Source organism: Dasypus novemcinctus, chromosome 23 (assembly GCF_030445035.2).
Source record: "Dasypus novemcinctus isolate mDasNov1 chromosome 23, mDasNov1.1.hap2, whole genome shotgun sequence".
In the NCBI taxonomy this organism is placed as follows: domain Eukaryota; kingdom Metazoa; phylum Chordata; class Mammalia; order Cingulata; family Dasypodidae; genus Dasypus; species Dasypus novemcinctus.
Genome location: NC_080695.1, coordinates 17,969,406 through 17,988,259, shown reverse-complemented (window position 1 = coordinate 17,988,259; position 18,854 = coordinate 17,969,406). Strand labels below are relative to the sequence as shown.

Below are 18,854 nucleotides of genomic sequence, written 5' to 3'. Positions count from 1 at the left end.
CCCCAGGCCATAGGAACAAGAAGTAAGACCTCTTTAACCTACCACTTTCGTTCCCATTTTGCTTTGTTTCCCACCGATTATGGGTAGGACCAGCTTGGCCATATGCTGGACACTGGGGGACAGGTACCAGCAGTACTGCAACCAGAAGGACAAAGCACGAGGAGCTCACCTGAGCAGAAGTTTCCAGGCTGCTTTGGAGGACCTGGAGTTCCTGTTTGCTGGTGGCAAGTTCTTGCTTCAAGCTCTCTAGAACCTCTGCCTGTTCTTGAGTCTGAAAGAGGAGGAAAGCAGGCGGCTTCAGATCTGGCTGGTGGTTACAGGGGTAAACGAATGTAAAAACTCCTCACACTAAATGAAAGATTCATGTGTTCTATTATAAGTTATGCCTCAACAAAAAGTGGAAGGAAGGGAGGAAGGCAGAGGAGACCTGAGTGTGCCACCGTTTTTCTTCTCACTAATGGTGGAATGTCAGGGACTTTTTCCAAATGTCATGCTTGAGCCCAAAACGCCAACTAAAGGAGAACTGGATCTTCCGTTTTGAAATGATTCCCTTCCTTTGATGTCATTTCTAAGTTGTGTTTTTAAGAGTGGATTGTGATCCATTGGTTAGAATTCACAACTAGCATTTTAACAAAACGAAGTAAAAATAGAACAAAAAAATCCAAGTGCGTTCTTGGTGAAACGCTATTCCATTAAATTTACGTCTTTTTGTTTCTGTTGGGTCACAGCCAGAAAAGTGTGGACAGCAACTAGGCTCAGCCGACGTCTCGTGCTCTGGCCTTGCGCCTCTGATGGGCCTGACCCCAGCCTCCCCTGGACCTTTCTCCCTACAACACAGTGGGCGTCTTCCTGGCTGCACGTCTGTGGGAAGGCTCTTGCTGTCTTGCCTTGTGCTTCATCTTCCTCACACTCTCAAGACTCACCTTGGAAAGCCTTGGCTGATTACCCTTCCTGACCTCCTGCCCCGGGCCTGTGTGTGCCCTGGGGAACCAGGTACTGCTATTCTGTCTAGCCTCGGTGGGACTCTCGTGGGGCCCTGGTAGCACCAACTAACCCACATCACTGCCCATGGAGTAGATGGAAGACAGTTTTATTTTTTTTAGGAGGTATCAGGGATTGAACCCATGACCTCATACACGGTAAGCAGGCTACATCTGCTCCCCAATGAGAATTGGTTTTTGTTTTATTTTTAGGATGTACTGGGGATTGAACCTGGGACCTGATACACAGGGAGCAGGCACTCAACCACCTGAACGACATCTGCTCCCCAACAAAGTCTTTTTTTTTCCCCCCAAAGGATTTATTTATTTATTTATTTATTCCCCCCCCCTTCTCCTCCTCCTGCCCTGCTGTTTTGCTGTCTGTGTTGTCTTCTCTTCTCATTTTCTCTCCTCTAGGATTCACTGGGATTCGATCCTGGAGATCTCTGATGGGGAGAGAGGTTCCCTGTCAATTGTGCCACCTCAGTTCCTGGTTTCTGCTGCGCTTCACCTTGACTCTCCCCTTGTCTGTCTTTTGATGTATCATCATCTTGCTGCGTGATTCACTTGCACAGGGCACTGGCTCACCACGTGGGCACCTGCGTGGGCACTGGCTTGCCACGTGGGCATGCTTTCTCTTCTTTTTCACCAGGAGGCACCAGGGATCGAACCCAGGTCCTCCCATATGGTAGGCAGAAGCTCTATCACTTGAGCCACATCTGCTTCCCCTGACAGTCTTTTGATAGGTGCAGTGCTCAAGAACTGCCTCAAAACTTGGAGACAGAGACCCCTCCCTTCCACCTCTCTGGGCATGTCAACCTCTACCCACCTTCCGCTGGGCCTGGTCACTTATGCGCTGGAAGGAATCTTCTAAGTCTTTTTTCTCTTGTTCCAAATCCACCTGTGCTTGCCTTGCCATGGACACCTGTTTGGTCACCTCCGCATTCTGTAAGAGAAGAGCAGTGTCTTGAACTGGCTTATCTTAGGCTGAAAGGACATCTTCCTTCTGGAACAAGTGATAGCATTCTGACAACGGGTTCCCTGGCGTCAGACCCTGGAATCCCTGTCCTACCCGGAATAGAGCCATCATCTTCAGACATTCGACTCGCAAATATGTACCAAGATAATAAAGATGACAGGTGATCTCGGTGGGGCTGGTCTCTAAGCCAGAGCTCAGGCTATGGGAGGCAAGGGAGCTTAAAAAGCTGTGGTTCCCAAGAAATGGTGGCAACCCCCTGGAAACTGGTGGGGGCACTGGACGTGGAGAAGCCACAGGCCTGAGTTGCTCTCTCCTTCTTGGTGTGGGGTCTGCAGGACGGCCAGAGGGGTTGAGGGTCCTACCTTGCGCAGCAGGTCAGCATGGTTCTGAACCAGCTCGCTGTACTTCTCCTTTAGCTTGCTATACCGCTGTTCATTGGCTTGGGCTTTCCCTGTATTGTCAAGGACCAAGGTGAGGAGGCTGCCCTGCCCGGGACCCTCTGCCTTTTCTCCAATAAGCCAGGGTCCCTGGAATGTCCTCCTTTCTCTTTGCAAATGTATGTACCTTCTCCCTCAAAATCCTTATACAAATTTCTCTGGGAAGTCTTTTCTTTAAAAAAATTCACTGGATCTAAATTACTCCATGGATCCACACCTCAGTGTCACATACATGGCATTTACTTCACCCATGTTTTAGGTTTTCGTGTTCATTTTCTCAGGCTATGTGTCCTTTCTCCCTCTCCTTCAGACAGATGCTCCCCAAAGGCAGGTATGCATATCACCTTCTGTATCCCCATCTCTGTGTTGTCAGCACCACCTCACAAAGGGCTCTCTACCTGCTGGATTCAAATCTGCCCTCTGACTGATGATGGGAGTTGGCATTCCTGATAGCCCTTCTGGAAAGACCCAAGGCTGGGGCCCTGCCACCCCACCTCCATCCTTCACCCTGAGTCTAGCTGGACTCCGTGTTGCCCAACCCTACACCCTTCCCCTCCATGGCAGTCTCTCACTTTCTATCTCCGTCAGGCTCCGCTGAGCTTTCTCGGTGTCTTCCCGCTTCTTCTTGAGCTCGTCCAGCTCTGCCCGGAGGAACTCGCTGTCATCGACTGCCTGCTGCCGCAAATGCTGCTGCTCGGCCAGCTCGGCTTCCAGCTCACTGATGCGGCCCTTCAGCTGCAGCACTGCCCGCTGGCTCTGTGGAAGGGACTTGGTGTGAGGCCAAGCGCCATATTGCCATGGTTTGGGGGTGCTGAGCAGAAGAAGCGTGTCCTACCATGTTTCCATGACTAAATCAATGCTAGGGTTGTCCTAACAAGCTAACTCCAAAGGTCTCATGGCCCTTAATGAGCTCTAGCCACTACAAGTCACCCAAATAACTGAGCAGCTCTGGGTCTGAGAGGCAGACAGATATACAGCACTGGACGCTGCAACCAGTCACCAGAATTCCAAAGAAAACTTCTTATCACGTGGGAGAAGACTTGGTCTTTCTCACCACAGCTGCATGGCCAGGTGGTGCTCACAGTTATCGGTGAACCTGGCTTAAGTGCTGTGCTAAAGGTGAGCATAATGGAAATCATAATTGTGATCGTGGGAAGACCAGGTTCTTCTGGCTTTGGCTTTTCTATGTATCAAACCTCCTTACATATGTCAGATAAGGTCCAACATACGTCTATGTGGAGCAAATCTAAATATTAAAATCTGTCATGTTTTGGTGATGCATAAAAGCAACTCCAACCTCAGTCTTCATGTTTTCCAGCTGGGTTTTCAGCTCACTGATCTCTCGGTACAGCTGATCAATTAAGTGATCCCTGGAAATAGAAGGAGAACAAATTTGTTTCCACCTGCTTCAACCTCTCCCCTTTAAATGGGAGCTGGGGGGTCAGGGAAGGAAGTCTGAAGGTGGTGATACATAAAGGTCAATTCTTTTAAATTCCTTACATTATACTCTAAGTGTTATCAGCTATTAATCTAACACCCATGAGTCCACAGCTATTCTGGCATCAGCTGATTTTCTTTTGGGATTAAAGGGGTCAATATGTGAGGGTCAAGACTTCTCTGCACTGATATCTCTGAAGCACAAGGAACATGAAGAATTCCTCCTAGCTTAGGTGTTGCAAGCCAGATCACGGTTTCACTTCATCTCTGCACCACCTGCCCTAACCCAGCTTGGACTCACTTCTCATCCTTGTTCACGCCATTCTGACTGTTGAAATTGAAGGGATCACTGCTGAATGAGCTGCCAAAGATGTCATCAAACTTGTTATCAAATAAATTCTGTGGTGATCAGAAGGGATCGAGAACAAAGTTAGAGATCCAGAGGATTCTATGTGTGGGGGACAGGAAGGACATGGAAGGGTGGGCCCTTTCTTAACATGGTTCAAACCCACTTAGAAGCCCACCCGGGGATCCCAAGGCAGGGAGTTCAGTCTAGGTCGCTGCCCCCACAGGTGGCCACTGAGAGCCTGAGCCAACGTGCCTTGGCCAGAACTGCTCCCTTCCTCTTCCCCTGTGCTTGGGGGCCAAGGGAAGGGCCATGCTTCTCTCCCAGGGACTCCTCACCTGCTGGGAGGCATCCATGTCCATGAGGTCATCCTTCTCTAAGACCGGCTCGCTGTCTGGGGACGAGGCCTCTGCTGGGATTACCACCACTGGGCTGATGTGCTCAGACAGGGCCGAGGCGCGCAGGAAGTTGGGTGGGTTCTGAGGAGGAACAACAGAGCCTCAAGCCAGGTCGCCTTTCCTGGTCAACTGCCAGCCCCACCAGCCCTGGGTGCCCTGGGACTCCACTGCTCCCAGGGCTGTGGCCAGGCACCCCTACCTCAGGCAGCTGAGGGATTTGGATGAGCCGCTTGAAGTACTGTAGGTTGCTGGAGCGGTAGAACAGATCTTTCAACCTAGGGGCAGAGAAGGAACTTGGAGGTGCTGGGGGTCTTCTTCAGCCCCGGGAGAGGGGCAGTGCAGCCACCCAGCTGTCATACCACCTCTCCAGTCCAAAGGCCCAGGCTGCCAAGGAGATGGCTTCCATGGCACTAGGATTCAATTATGATGCCATAAGACAAGGATTATTTACAGCCAGTCCCAAGCCATCTGGAGGTGAGGAAAGAGTAATGTGTGCCACACATCCCTTGGAAGAGTAGGTCACTCCAAACTAATTTCTATATCACTGTAGAATATATGTTGTCATTTTCCGGATTTATCTTCTCAGGAATGTCTGGCTTAGGGTGATATTAAAATAGACTTACTTTCTCTGAGTATAAACCAATTGAACATAGTGAAGGGGAAAGGAACTTAATGACTAAGGTAATGAATTTACTTTGTTCTGGAGTTACCGGTCTTCTCCCTGATTAGACTATAAGCTTCTTGAGGGTAGGGACTGAGCTGGGCTGAGCTAGGCTGACCACAGCACCAGCTTAGAAAGTCACTCAATCCGTCCTGTGCTCTAATCTTGGATTATGGATGAGCATGAAGAAGCCAACGATTTTTACCCACTCACACATCTTCATTGTGAACCTAAACTCAGGTCCAAGAAAGCCAAGAGCATCCAGGGCTCTTTATTCTTAGATGGAAGAGGATCATGGGTCTTAGCACCTTCTTTCTGCGGCACAGAACGTTCTCCAGCTCAGCCCAATCGACTAGCCACCCCCTGGTCTCGTCACAGTCTTTGAGACCCCATGAGGTCAGTGTGTCCTGTGACTTCAATGCACCTTCCTTGTGTTCAAGGACAGTGAGGGTGCAGAGGCCACGCCAGTGGGGAAGGGAACGTGTGGCAGCTGCTCACTGGAGGCGCTGTATTCGTAAGCTAGAAAAAATGTAAAGGAAATAAAATCACCTGACCACGCGTCCCCTTCTTTCTGGGATAGAGCCAACAGTAATAGGCTCGACTGCTTTCACAAGCTACCGGAATTTAACATTCCAGGAAATCAACCTCAGGGCCTGTCCCCTAGGACTTAATAAGTCATTTATTATGGAGTATGTAATGAGGCTTCTCGAATGGAACAAGGAAACCAGAAGGTTAGCACAACCCTGAACTTGTCCTCCGGTTGCTGCTGGGGAACTAGCAAGAGCAGCCTAGGCTGGGGATTTGGGGAGCTAGGGTTTCCCTGCTGTCAAGGATGGAGAAATTAACAGGAGAAACAAGAGGGCCAAAATACACAGTGCTCAGCCAGGAGCCTTCTCGGCTCCCTCTGTCCTCCCACCTCTCCCTCCATCCCTTTTCCTCCTCTTGGGCATATTTACTCAAAGGAGGAGCTCTCATCTCATCAGCTATTATTTTTTTTCCCCAAATGCACTGAATAATTTACCCCTCAGCCAGTCAAGTTCTTTCCAGCCAAGCTTCTCTCTTAAGACTAGCTAGCTGGCTTATTAGCTCATGCATTTGTTCAAATGTTTCCTGAGCACCTGATGCTTAACTGACTGCTATGTGCCAGATGCATAATGGAAGAGACAGTCCAAAAGACAAAGTTGTGCTGAGGATATGAAGGAAACAAAGAGGATGCTGTGAGGGAGAACCTGGGGTGGGACAGGGTTAGAGGGACAGGGGACAGGGAAGGAGACCTGACCTACCGAAGGTGGCAGGAGGTGACAAAGGACGTCCTGGCTAGGCAGAGGGAAGAGCAGCCCAGGTAGACGGAGCAGCAAGAGCAAGGCTCTCTGGTGAGAGTGTGGGAGTGTGTGTGTGTGTGTGCTAAAAGCAGACCGTGGGCGACTATACCGCTGTGAGCAATGGAGAGGAGGTCAGAGAGGGAGGCAGGGGTCGGCTCAGGCAGGCCTAGAGGCCGTGGGGAAGAGTTGGGATTTTATGCTAAATGTAATCGGGAGCCATTAGAAGGTTTTGAGCGAGGGATTTCTGTTTTCACAAGGCCGCTTTGCGTGCCGGGTGAGGACTGGATTGTAGGGGCAGGAGCGGTCCTGGCAAGCGGCAAAGGCAGCTGAAGAGTGGAGGGGGACGGAGCCAGGATGCCCTGGCAGAGCACCGGCCGGGCCCGCCGCTGGCTGGCACATGGGCGACGAGGACACGGTGAGCCCCAGACCTCTGGCCTGAATCGATGACAACACTCATCGAGACAGAAAAGACTGGGAAGAAAGAGGGCTTTGGGGGTAAAGCCTGAGTTCAGGTTGAGATTTAATTTTGGTGTAGAGATGTCAGACAATCGGATATGTGAGCCGAGAGTGCAGAGGATAGATTTGGCGAGAGATAGGGGGCTGGGAGGCAGCGGCAGGTCAGTTTTCTCAGCGAGAGGAGGGAGAAGAGGACCAAGTCCTGGGCATAAAGCAGATCATAATTCCCTGCGGCCACGGGAATTGTGGGCTCCAGTTTGGACACGCTCTCGGTCCTGGCTGTGTGAATAGGATCCTTCTTCAAGATGTGGCATCAGTTATGCTGTGGTCCCACTGAACCGCCTCGGGCTCTACTTCAGGGGGTGCCCTGGTAAGCAGAGGGAAGGTCAGATGACGAGAGGCTCCAGGGAGCAGAAGGGAGCTGAAGTCAGTGGAACCCAAAGGAGAAAGAAGAGGCTGCCACGTGCACTGCCAGGGGACAGAGAAGCCAAGAACCAGGCTGCCAGCAGCCAGCCTCAAGCGCCAGTCTTTTGGGACCCAGCATCGCCTTGCAGGTGCTTCCATTTTGGACTTCTCCTTGCTTCAGAACCGAGAGCCAATAGATTCCCTTTGCTTAAGTCAACCCATTGTATGATATTTGTTTTATTAGCTAGGAAACGAAAACGTTCATTCATACAGAAATCTCATTTTTCTATAAGCTTCTGTGGGATTTATTAGTGAACCGGTGCCTTCCCCAGCCATGGCGAGGTGTATGCTGCCTGCCTAAGCACTCTCCCTCCCTTTAGGGCCTTCAGATGCAGACACCCTCACCCTTCGAGTATTTTAAAGCAAGTGCTCTTGCACAAGTTGATTTTCTAGGACTCTTGGCTTTGCTTTTGCTCCTACCACTTTGGCCACTTACTTTGTAAATTGTTCCATGAAGCGGTCGCGGTGGCCTTGCAGGGTGTCGGCTGGGAGACCTGGGGGAAGACATTGGAAAAGAAGGGTGGTGGGCGGGAGGATGAGAGGATGAGCAAGCCACAGCAGGCTCAGGAGGGAGGGGCCATCCGGCGGGGGGAGGGTGGCGCTGGTGGTCAGATCAGGCATGAGGCAGCCTTGCCAGGGAACACTTCTGGCCTAGAGCTGCCCCCACGACCAGTGGCCCAAGGAGCCTGCGGGACTGGAGTCAAGGCACGCGCTCTGCGGGGCACTACGGCGTGGGTGAGAGGCAGGAGCCAGTGGACTCGTCCTCCAAACTGTCCAGCTCGGCTTGCCCCTGACCCTGCGCTGACCTGGCCCGGTGGGATGAAGTTGTAGCCCCGACCCTAGGACGAGCGGGGGACCGTTCTCTGTGCTTTAATAGGGGAAGCCGAGGGCCGACATTAGCCTGGAAGGGACGCGGAGGGTGGCCTGGACGAAGGCAGAGAAGCAGGACTAGATGAGGGGCCAGGTCACCGGCCAACTCGACCCCGGACAAGCAGCAGCCCCTTCGGGCCGGCGTCTCACCCCCCGATCCTGTGATTTCTGTGCCTTTCAGCTACAGCTCGCCGCCCAAGCAATCCTTTTATTTTTAAAATTTCAATTTTAGTTATTTTTGCACAGGTAATACCTTCAATTGGTCTAAACAGGAAGTACATTTATAAGGCCTGATAATCAAAAGGGCAAATGTGTAAGAGATGAAAGCGGCACTTCCCCTCTGTGGCCTTCTTCCCAAGAACGTGTAACTCCAGTCAACCCATTAGAAAAATATAGGACAAACCCACATCAACAAAAGACCTGACTAGTTCTCCTCAAAACTGTCAAGGTCATCAAAACAAGGAAGTATGACAAACTGTCACAGCCAAGGGGAGCTTAGGACGACTGGATGGAATGCGGGATCCAGGATGACCTGGGGACAGCAAAAGGACATTAGGTAGAAATTGTGGAAATCCAAAAAAAGCATAACTTGAGCTAATAATAATGCATCCCCGTCAGCTCATCCGCTGTGACCAATGTGTCCTTCTGATGTAAGATGCCAGCCATGGAGGAAACTGGGTGTGGGAGACGCTCTCTGCCATCTTTGCAACTTCTCTGTAAAGCTAAGCCTCCTCTAAAATGAAAAGCTTAGTTTTAGAAAAGCATACACTGTATAAAATGTGCCTCCTTCCCTTTTCCACGGCCACACAATTCCCTGCCCACAGGCACCTTTGGCTGCTCCCCTCTTCTCAACAGCTCACCACTTCAGGAGAAGGCAGTGAGCGTATTCTGGGCGAGCTCAGTTCCGCAGCATTTTGTTAACAATTAAAAAGTTCACCTGTCGTCAGAGCTAAGCCCTGCCTCCCTTCTCTGCTCCCTTCAGGCCCGGCTGCTTGCCCCAAAGACTTTCTGACTCAAACGCCAAATTCCAATCTCCACCCCTCCTGCCTCCCCCCACGAGGCCCCCCTGGGCTAATCAGGGCCAGGCCGCCTCCCTTGCCCTGTCCAAATAACCAGATCTGGTGTTTGTCAAAGGCTGCAGCTAGAGTCCCTCCGACCAGCTGCTAAAATGCATTCTTGTCCTTTCTGTGCCCTTGCCCCTTTCCACTGTCTGGAGGTTTCCTGCTTTTCCACCATCCGTGTGGTGCTCCGTGTGTGTCCTTCCTGGTGGCTGCCGCAGTGTGGCCCAGGGACCACCCACAGCAGGTTCATCTTTGGGTACATGTTTAAAAATGCAGATCCTGAATCCTACCAGACCGCCTAAGGCAGACCCTACTGGGCAGGGCGCAGGCACGTCATTTTAAACAAGGGCACCCAAAAGCACCAGAAAGCCTGCAAGAGTAGTCGTTTTCAGAGAGGTTCTGCTGAGGCCCCCCAGGGACCTGCAGCGAGACAAGGCACAGCCCTCGGTTTACCTGAGCACCTCTGGTTTATATTCTATATCCTTCCACAGGAGTCTTTTTGTGCAAAGGGACTGTCGATCAACAATCTGGACACCACCGCCTTGGCGTGCATGGGCACAGGCGGGGCAGGTCCTTTGCTCTTTGTGTGGTCCCTAGAATACACCCCATGCTCGGGAACCGTACTTTGTGTTAGATGGGGTTGGGGTGAAGCTAGAGGTGGAGGGAGAGGAGCCACCGCCGGGACAAGCCAGCGCTCTCCTGCCCAGGCTGACGCCAGCCAGAAGCCCCGGGGCTTTGGGAGCAGAAGCAGCAGCCCAGGGTGCTACGAGGGGCTGCAGGGCCCCCCTTCGCACCCCTCCCCCCCCCACAGGCCCAGCGTACTCACAGGAGTGCAGTTTGAAGAGAAGCTTGACAGTGTAATCGTAGAGGTGGCTGCAGTCCAAAATGACCTGGATCAGCGGGGCGAGGCGGCACTGCCCAGCCGTCGTGACCGACACAGAGCGGGACATGTCCAGGGAGCTGAACACTAGGAAGGACAAAGGCCGCAGAGCTGGGAGATGACGGGCCCGTCTGAGAGGGGCAGGGAGGCATCTAACGCTCTCCTAGGACCCCGGCTGTGCACACGGTACTGAACCCTTGAGCTCCCCTGGGAGCCTCACACAGGTGAGGGTACTGTGCGTAAGGGAACAGGAGGTCGCTGATCCCAGAAGTGGCTTGGCTGGGAGGTGGAGGATTTAAGGGACAGAGAGCCCGTGAAGTCGACAACGACGAGGACCAGGAACCTCTGCTGACAGCTGAGATCTCGGGGCGTCGTGGACAAGCCGACCCCCCATGCGGAGCCCCCCGTGGCCCCGTGGCCGGGCGAAGGTGACGGCTGCCGAGGCCTGGGCGAGCTCCTGGGGTGGAGCGGAATCTGCTCCTTCCTGTCCTGGAGGCGCTGCCCCAGCCAAGAACAGACTCTCTTGAGTTTCTGATTGAACAGGGAGATTGTTTACCGTCCAAGGGGAGCCTTCAGTTTTACGGCAAATTGGAATTTCAGGACTGAAAGGGACCAGAGAGACATCCAGTCCAGCCCTGTCCTGCATGAGCTCGGCCTGCTGGGCACCCCCGACCCGGGGAAGCACCAAACTAGGGCTGGCAGTAGGCAGTTTGATATTATTTATGAATTCCAAAAAAGAGATATTGATTATATTTGTAAACTGGTCCGTGATACCCCTTTGACTGTATTACATTTAGAGGGTCACTTTTACTTTATTAAATCAAGATTAAAGCTTTGATTTGACCAGGTCATAAGGGCATGTGGGGTTGAGTCCCTGCCCCCGTGGTGGGCTATATAAATGGATGTTCAATCAAGACCATGGGAGTAGACAGACAGAGAAGATACACAGAGGAAGAGACAGCTCCAGACACGGCAGAGGCCCTGGGAAGAGAGATGAGCCATTCGCCTGACAGTTCACAGCTGGCCTTTGAAGAGAACAGAGCAGCTGAGCCCAGAAAGAAATGAACCCTGGGAAGAGAGATGAGCCCTATGCCAGCTACAGCTGAGATTGGAAGAAGCTGGACCCATGGAGCCTGAAGAGGAAAGAGGAAGGCTGAAACCTTGCAGATGTTGTCCACCATCTTGTGTCAACACGTGGCAGATGACTTTGGGTCATGCGGGAAAGATGTCAAATGCTGATAAGAAAATAAGAGAGGGAAACGAACTTGGCCCAGTGGTTAGGGCGTCCGTCTACCACATGGGAGGTCCGCGGTTCAAACCCCGGGCCTCTTTGACCCGTGTGGAGCTGGCCCATGCGCAGTGCTGATGCGCGCAAGCAGTGCTGTGCCAGGCAGGGGTGTCCCCCGTGTAGGGGAGCCCCACGTGCAAGGAGTGTGCCCCGTAAGGAGAAAGAAAGTGCAGCCTGCCCGGGAATGGCACCGCCCACACTTCCCGTGCCGCTGACAACAGAAGCGGACAAAGAAACAAGACGCAGCAAATAGACACAGAGAACAGACAACCGGGGGGTGGGGTGGGAGGATTAAATAAATAAATAAATCTTAAAAAAAAGAAAGAAAAGAAAAGAAGAGAATAACTCAGCCTTGGACTTCCTGGCGGGTGGCTGGTCAAGACACCATCTTTGGCCCGAGGGTTCTTGGGGCAGCAGGAGCTCTGGGGGAACAGCGGAGGGCCCAGGGGCCAAGGCAGGGGACCGGGGGAGCAGGATGACCCATAGGGACCAAAGGCTGAAGGAGGTCCTTGCGGGAACCATTTGACATAATTGTCCTCCACTCGCCCGAGTTCCAAAGAGGAGGTTTCTCCCTCAAGCTCCAGTGCCAGGGCCCCCTGCATTACTCCCTGCCCTGGAGCCTGGAGACTGGCCGTGGACTCAGCTCCCATTGTGGCCGTGGCTTATCTTCCTCCTTGCGCTGGCTGCCCACTGCCCCTGGAGGCCCTCCTCAGCGGGACTGCCCTGAGAGGGAAGCCCAGAGCGTGTGTGGCCTCGCCTGACTGTGTTAATCCCCATTAACTGGGCTATTCTGGCAGCTGGAGGGAAAAAAAAATCCCCAACTGCTCTAATTAAAAGGCAGCTTTTCTTCTTGATACATATTAAAAGCAGCTGCCACAGAGAGATGTCCAACCCAAGTCTACTGGCAGGGAATCGCAGACTGCTCCATCTCCCGGCCTGCCCGCTGCCATCCAGGAAGGCCCTCTTGGCATCTGGAAACTGCTACCACAGTATGACCAAGGCCAAGTTACTCAACATCTCTGTGCCTCTGGTTCCTCTTGTGTCAAACGCAGATGATTATAATAGTATGTAGAGTTCATAAGGATCTTGCCAAAATATCCCACTGGTGCATGAAAATATCATGCACAGTACATCACACTGTGTGGTTTTTCAAAATTTATTTCTCTCCCCTTCCCCACCCTGTTGTCTGCTCTCTGTGTCCATTCACTGCATGTTCTTCTGCGTCCGCTTGCATTATCTGGCAGCACTGGGAAACTGCATCCCTTTTTTTGCGTCATCTTGCTGCATCAGCTCTCTGTGTGTGTGGCACCACTTCTGGGTGGGCTGCTTTTTTCATGCTGGGCGGCTCCCCTTGCGCATGGGGCACCCCTACGTGGGGGTGCCCCTGTGTGGCAAGGCACTCCTTGTGCACGGCAGCACTGTGCATGGGCCAGCTCACCGCACGAGTCAGGAGGCCCTGGGGATCAAACCCTGGACCCTCCATATGGTAGATGGATGCTCTATCAGTTGAGCCACATCCGCTTCCCACATTGTGTGGTTCTTAACTGTACATTAGAACCACCCGGAGAGATTTAAAATCTGCTGTAGTCAGTGGTGACACTTCTCTTATTTTTGTTTATGCCTCAGTCTTGAGGGATTTGGGACGATATCCACTCTGACTGCTTCAGGCTGAGAAAGGACATAGATATCTTGGGATAGAGGAAAGGAATTGTTTTGCTTGCAGGTGGAGTTACTCCTTGCTTTTGGGGTGGGGCTGGTCCACCATCATCATTTTGTTAGTTGTGGGGCATCGGCATTTTATCAAAAGCCCCCCAGGTGATTCTATAATGTGAGCCAGGGCTGAAAACCACTCCTATGCTGCTTAGCTCAATGTCCTCATACTTGACCATGCACGTTTAAAGCACCTGGAGTGGCACTATCCAGTAGGGTGCGGGGACAACGGAAATCCTCTTTTTTTTTTTTTTTTAGAATATTTATTTATTTATTTAATTTAATTTCTCCCCTCCCCCGGTTGTCTGTTCTGTGTCTATTTGCTGCGCCTTGTTTCTTTGTCCGCTTCTGTTGTCGTCAGGGGCACGGGAAGTGTGGGCGGCGCCATTCCTGGGCAGGCTGCTCTTTCTTTCGCGCTGGGCGGCTCTCTTTATGGGCGCACTCCTTGCGCGTGGGGCTCCCTTACACAGGGGACACCCCTGCGTGGGGCGGCTCTCCTTGCGTGCATCAGCACTGCGCATGGGCCAGCTCCACACGGGTCAAGGGGGCCCGGGGTTTGAACCGCGGACCTCCCATGTGGTAGACGGACACCCTAACCACTGGGCCAAGTCTGTTTCCCTGGAAATCCTCTTCATCTGTGCAACTGAGTACATGAAATGTGGCTAGTGCAACTGAGGACCTGACTTTCTACTATTTAATTTTAATTCATTAGAAATTCAGTTAAATAGCTACCAGTGGCTGGTGACCACTGTTTTGGGCAGTGTAGGCCTGGAGGGCTTGAGGAAGTGGATTGCCAGGTCCCATCCCCAGAGATTCTGGGTCAGCAGGTCTGGGGTAGAGCCTGCAAATGCACATTTCTTACTAGTTCCCAGGAGATGTTGATGCCACTGGCCTGGGGAACCCCTGTGAGAACCTCTGCAGGTGCTCAAAATAAATGTCAACTGCAGGCTGCCTTCTATTGCCATAGCACCGGAAGCCAGCCAGTGCTATTCTTCCAAGGATACAGGTGGGAACCTCACAGGGTCACAGCCGAGGACTCAGAAGCGGAGAGGCTGGCTCCAGAGGGTTCTATGGCAGCTGAAGTGGTGAGTTAGGCCTGTCATGAAGCTGTTCTTTCAACACCAGCTCCTTCATTTTTATGGCACACGTGTAGGCAAAGAGGGGATGGGGGTGGGGGGAGGCATATAGAAGGTTCTTGATTTGAAATGAGTGCTTGCTCAGAGACAAGAAAGCCAGGGCAATTTAACCACGGAGGTGTTTATGCAAAGACGGGTTTAAGCACGGGTAGCTTCTCCTCTAGAAGACTAAGTAATGGATTCGCCCCAGATGTTCCTGAAACATTAGGCTGGAAGTTGAGGGCATCTTTGGACTCTGTCCACCTGGGAGTTCTTCCCTGCCTCTTCCCTAAAGGAAGCACTCTTTACATTGGGGGTGGAGCACCTGCATCTAGCAGGCACTGGGCTAGAACAGAGGGGATTCAAACGTGAGTAGGAAGAGCAGATGCTGGCGAGGAGCTCAGCCTCAGAGTAATAACGAAAGCAGGCAACGGATGAAAACGGATCTGCGCATCACGGAACTTGGGAGCGCCAAGGACACCTGGGCCGGCACCTGGATGAGGTGGTGCCAGCCTGTCACCTACTCATTCCTTCCACCTACTCAAGGCCCTTCTGACTTTAGTGCCGTGCTCTGCTTTACTTTCACTACAACTGTCGGTCGGGGGCTGGGAAGGGACAGCCCCTAAGGTTGACTCGTCGGACTTGCTTCCCCCTAAGCACTGTGGCCGTGGCAGCGGGCAGCAGGCTCTCGCTCCCGCAGGAGGCCGGGGCTGGTGGGGCACGTTTGTGTCAGCTGAGCCACACACTTCGGGGCTGGGCTTTCCCAAGGATGACGATTCCTACATCACTTACTCATACCTACATTCAAATGAAGCACAGTCCAAAGCGAAATGGAAATGAATTCCCCATTCTGCACAGTGTGCCTCCCGTCCCTCCACTAGCTCAATACTTGCAAGTTAGCCACGACCACAATGTTCAGTTGTTCATATACTTTTTTTTTTCTTGGAAGTACTGGATGGAACCTGGTGCCTCGTATGTGGGAAGCCAGCACTCAACCACTGAGCTACACTGGCTCCTCTTGTTCATATACTTTTATGCAAACATTTACATTGGATTTTTTTTTCAAATGTGTCTGTGCCATCTCTCCCACCTGACTGGGAAAGCCTTAGGGCTGGGGCAGGATCCTGTGTTTCATTTTTACCTCTCTATTGATTTTTGTTTAGGATTGCTCAGATTGGTTGCTAGTAGACTAAGTACCTTCTCGTTTCTTCCACAAATTCCTGTTTCCAGCTGCGCCTGGTGTTCCCCTGGGTGCATCCTGCACTGAGCTGATGGGTCACAGCAGTAAGGGAGGCACTGTCCCATCCTGGGCCCAGGACAGTGCTAGGACATTTCAGGCCAGCGGCATGCCCTTGCCGCACAGGCGAGCAGGCTGAAGGGAGTTGCAATTGAGGGCGAGAGAGCCTGTCTTTTATGAGAGTCAGATGCCCAAGAGTGGACCCTGCCTGGAGGCCCAAAGGCTGAGAAGGTCACCAAGCTGGGCGAGAACACTTCCTGTTTGGAGTTCACGCTTTCACAGAAGTGGAGACTTGTTGTGGAACATCTTGAATCTTGGAAAATTGCTTCTTCTAGGCTTGGCAGGTGTGGGGAAGGGAGGACCCTGGAGAGAAGGGAGGCCCCACTTCCTTCCCCAGGCTTGTCGGGGAAGTGCCAGGGCTGCCAGCTGGAGGCACCAGCACACCCAGCGGAGGAGAGCCGGGAGGACTGCCTCCTGGAGTGGAGGAGGGTGACAGGGGCTTCTCCCGTGGACTTGGGCGACAACCAGACTCCACCAGCTTTCTCCCCTGGCTGCCCCCCAAACAGCAGGCACAAGCCTTTCCTTAGGAGCAGAAAAGAACCTGGCGTGCCGGCCCGGCTCCCGGAGCGGCCAGGGTGTGCCGAAGGACCGGCTGATGCTGTGGCCACCGTCAGAAGGCTGTCAAAGAGTTGGGACCTGTCTCTGGGCTGTGGGAGGCCTTGGCTTCAGGAAGGGGTGGCGGGGGCTTTCTGCTCAGATAGGAAATCACCGAGTCTAAAATCACCAAGTGCTTCAGTCCCCTCCTGGCATAAGGAATCAAGAGAGCAGGATACCTCTGTCTTCCTGCCCCTTGTGCTGCAAAACTTTGAAGGGAGAGGGAGTCTGGGGGGCTAGGCTGGCTGGTCCAAGCAGGGAACAAGGCTGGGGATTCAGCAATTCCCTCGCGAGCCGAGGCCTGCTGGGAGGGAGAGACTCACCAGTTTGGAAGAGGTTCAGTTCACACTCTAGGTAGTCGAACATCTCCACTGTTAACTGGAAACTGGACCCCAGAGGAAAGAGAAATTACATTCCAAAGTCACAGCCCCAAGGCCAGTCTTCGACTTGCCCCTTTCCCCCATAATCTATCCCCCGATACCTGTGTGCACGTCACACGCACACCCCTCAGCTCCAACCTTAGCTCCCACCCAAGTGGGTTTTAAGGCCATTTGAAGGTTAAGGCAAAAAGTCAGCAGGGACACTGGCAAAGGAGAGAACAGACCCCAGCGCTGCATTAGGAGGGGTGTGCCAGGTGCTGGGTAAACAGAGGACAGCCCGGGCGCGCAGCCTGGCAGGGGGTCTACATGAAGCATCAGCAGCCAGAGGTCCCAGGAGCTTCGGTTCCCACCCCGCCACTCGCCCTCCCATCAGCCCTCTGAGACCCCAGGGAGAAGTGGCAGCGTCTTCAGATGCTTTCTTCCCCATGTGGCCCCGAGCACGAGGACAGTCACTTACAAGTTGTTAACGTCACTTTCCCCGGCCTCGTCTAGCTGTCGGTCACTCATCTGAAGGTTGCCTGGGAACCTGGGGTTCTGGAAGGCAAAGGAAGGAAGTCAGAGGGCAGCCCGGGGCCACGCGGACAGCCCAACGGAGCTGACGCCTGGGAAGCCACTGCCACTGAGCTGAGCCCGGGACGTGCCCGGGCAGCACTCACTCGTGCGGGCAGTTCCTCCTGGTTGAAAGCACACGGCCTCGGCCTCGCACTGACACACCTGGATTTGTGCGCAGCGGAGAATGTCCGCTACCCCTCGGCAGAGGCGAAGGGGGCACCCCCTTCCTCGGAGCCAGGTCAGGGCTCCTCCCTTACGACCTGAACCCCAGGACATCTCCTGAAGACGCTCTCACGGGGTGCTGTGAGGCACGGCCGTGAGAGCGGCGGGCTCTCGATGATCCACAAGTGGGAGGCAGCCGGGGACTCATCCACTTCCAGTACATTCTGAAGCCTATCCAGGCTTCCTGCCATTCTTCGGCTATTTCCTGAAGCTGCTGCCCATTTCTTTATGAGCTTGAGCAAAACGTAATTAGTAAAATAAACCTGATGGCAGAGACAATGACAATGCACCCCCCAAGTCAAAACAAGTTATTGTGTGTCATCAGGCACTGCAGAGCATCTGCGTGGCTCTCCCGAGTCTGGAGTTGCTGGAACACTGGCGAAAGGGCACGATGGGCCACCCCATTGCAGAAGGGCTTCTATCTTCCAGGGTGACCACCTTAGGCTCTGAAGACGGAAGCCCTGAGATGGAGCAGGTGGGGGTCTGTCATTTTTGCTTTTTTTTTCACCCCCAAGTCCAGGGAAGTGGTTCTCAAGGTGGAATGCCCGGGCCAGCAGAATCAGCATTACCTGGGGAGCTGCTACAGATGCAGATTCTCAGCCCCCACTCCAGATCTGCTGGATAAGAAACTCTGGGGAAGTGGGGTGCTAGAACCCTGAGGCTTCGGAGTGCCTGGGACCCGCTGGAGACAGCACCCTGGGGGGCAGGACTGGGGTGGGGTACACAGGAGGTGCCTCGGGCTTGCTCAGCATGGTGTAGGAGGTTTGCTGTGCTCTATTTACCTCTCAGACAGTCCAGAAATAACTGGTCCCATTTAAGAACTGAGGAAACTGGGATTCAATTAGAAGTTGTACAGGTAAGAAAATGACGTCTGAACTCAGGCCATTCTGGTCCAAAAGTACCTTGTTGCTTAGAGGTGCAGGAGGCACGAGGATCGACACAACAGATAGGTGTGTGGAGGTGGGAGACAGCGAAGAGCTGGCTTGGGGTCTGTCTCAGCCAGACCAGCCACTGACCTGTGAACGCCAGGACTTCCACGGAATAGCTCAGCACAGGCTCCTGCGAGGGTGCCCGTTTCCCTAGGCTTGGCCAGCCTCCAGCACGGCTGCCCCTGAGGGTCTGTGCCGTCAGTCCATGCGCTTTCAGCTTCATGCCCACCTGCCCACACCAGGCACACACGAGGCTGCTCGGCTGCCAACCCTGGAACTCTCCTGATCTGCCTCCTGTGCCCGCCCCGTTGTCTCCCCTCACCCCTTCCACCATGGGCAGTTTACATCTTTGTGTTCAGGAGGCCCCTTCTCCATTTTCGTGTACACCTGGCAGCTGCCCAGTGCTGGGGGCTGTGCAGGGGTAGGTAGGTCCAGGTCAAAGGGAAAAGGGGGCTAGAGCTTAGGGTTCACGGTT

The 18,854-nt window shown here is 53.2% G+C and overlaps 1 protein-coding gene across 5 annotated transcripts in view; it reads right to left on the bottom strand.

The window, feature by feature from the left end:
• Positions 1 to 18,854, bottom strand: part of HIP1 (huntingtin interacting protein 1) — a 145,667-nt gene that overhangs the window by 15,740 nt on the left and 111,073 nt on the right. For all 5 annotated transcript variants that reach the window (XM_058285919.1, XM_012522795.3, XM_058285920.2 and 2 more), the window contains exons 6-17: positions 17,134 to 17,210; positions 16,620 to 16,681; positions 10,239 to 10,379; positions 7,918 to 7,975; positions 4,777 to 4,852; positions 4,518 to 4,658; positions 4,135 to 4,232; positions 3,694 to 3,766; positions 2,969 to 3,152; positions 2,322 to 2,410; positions 1,810 to 1,926; positions 170 to 271 (exon numbers count right to left, since the gene is read on the bottom strand). In XM_058285919.1, the coding sequence (XP_058141902.1) occupies positions 170 to 271; positions 1,810 to 1,926; positions 2,322 to 2,410; positions 2,969 to 3,152; positions 3,694 to 3,766; positions 4,135 to 4,232; positions 4,518 to 4,658; positions 4,777 to 4,852; positions 7,918 to 7,975; positions 10,239 to 10,379; positions 16,620 to 16,681; positions 17,134 to 17,210 (1,218 nt within the window). The remainder of the gene's footprint in view (positions 1 to 169; positions 272 to 1,809; positions 1,927 to 2,321; positions 2,411 to 2,968; positions 3,153 to 3,693; positions 3,767 to 4,134; positions 4,233 to 4,517; positions 4,659 to 4,776; positions 4,853 to 7,917; positions 7,976 to 10,238; positions 10,380 to 16,619; positions 16,682 to 17,133; positions 17,211 to 18,854) is intronic.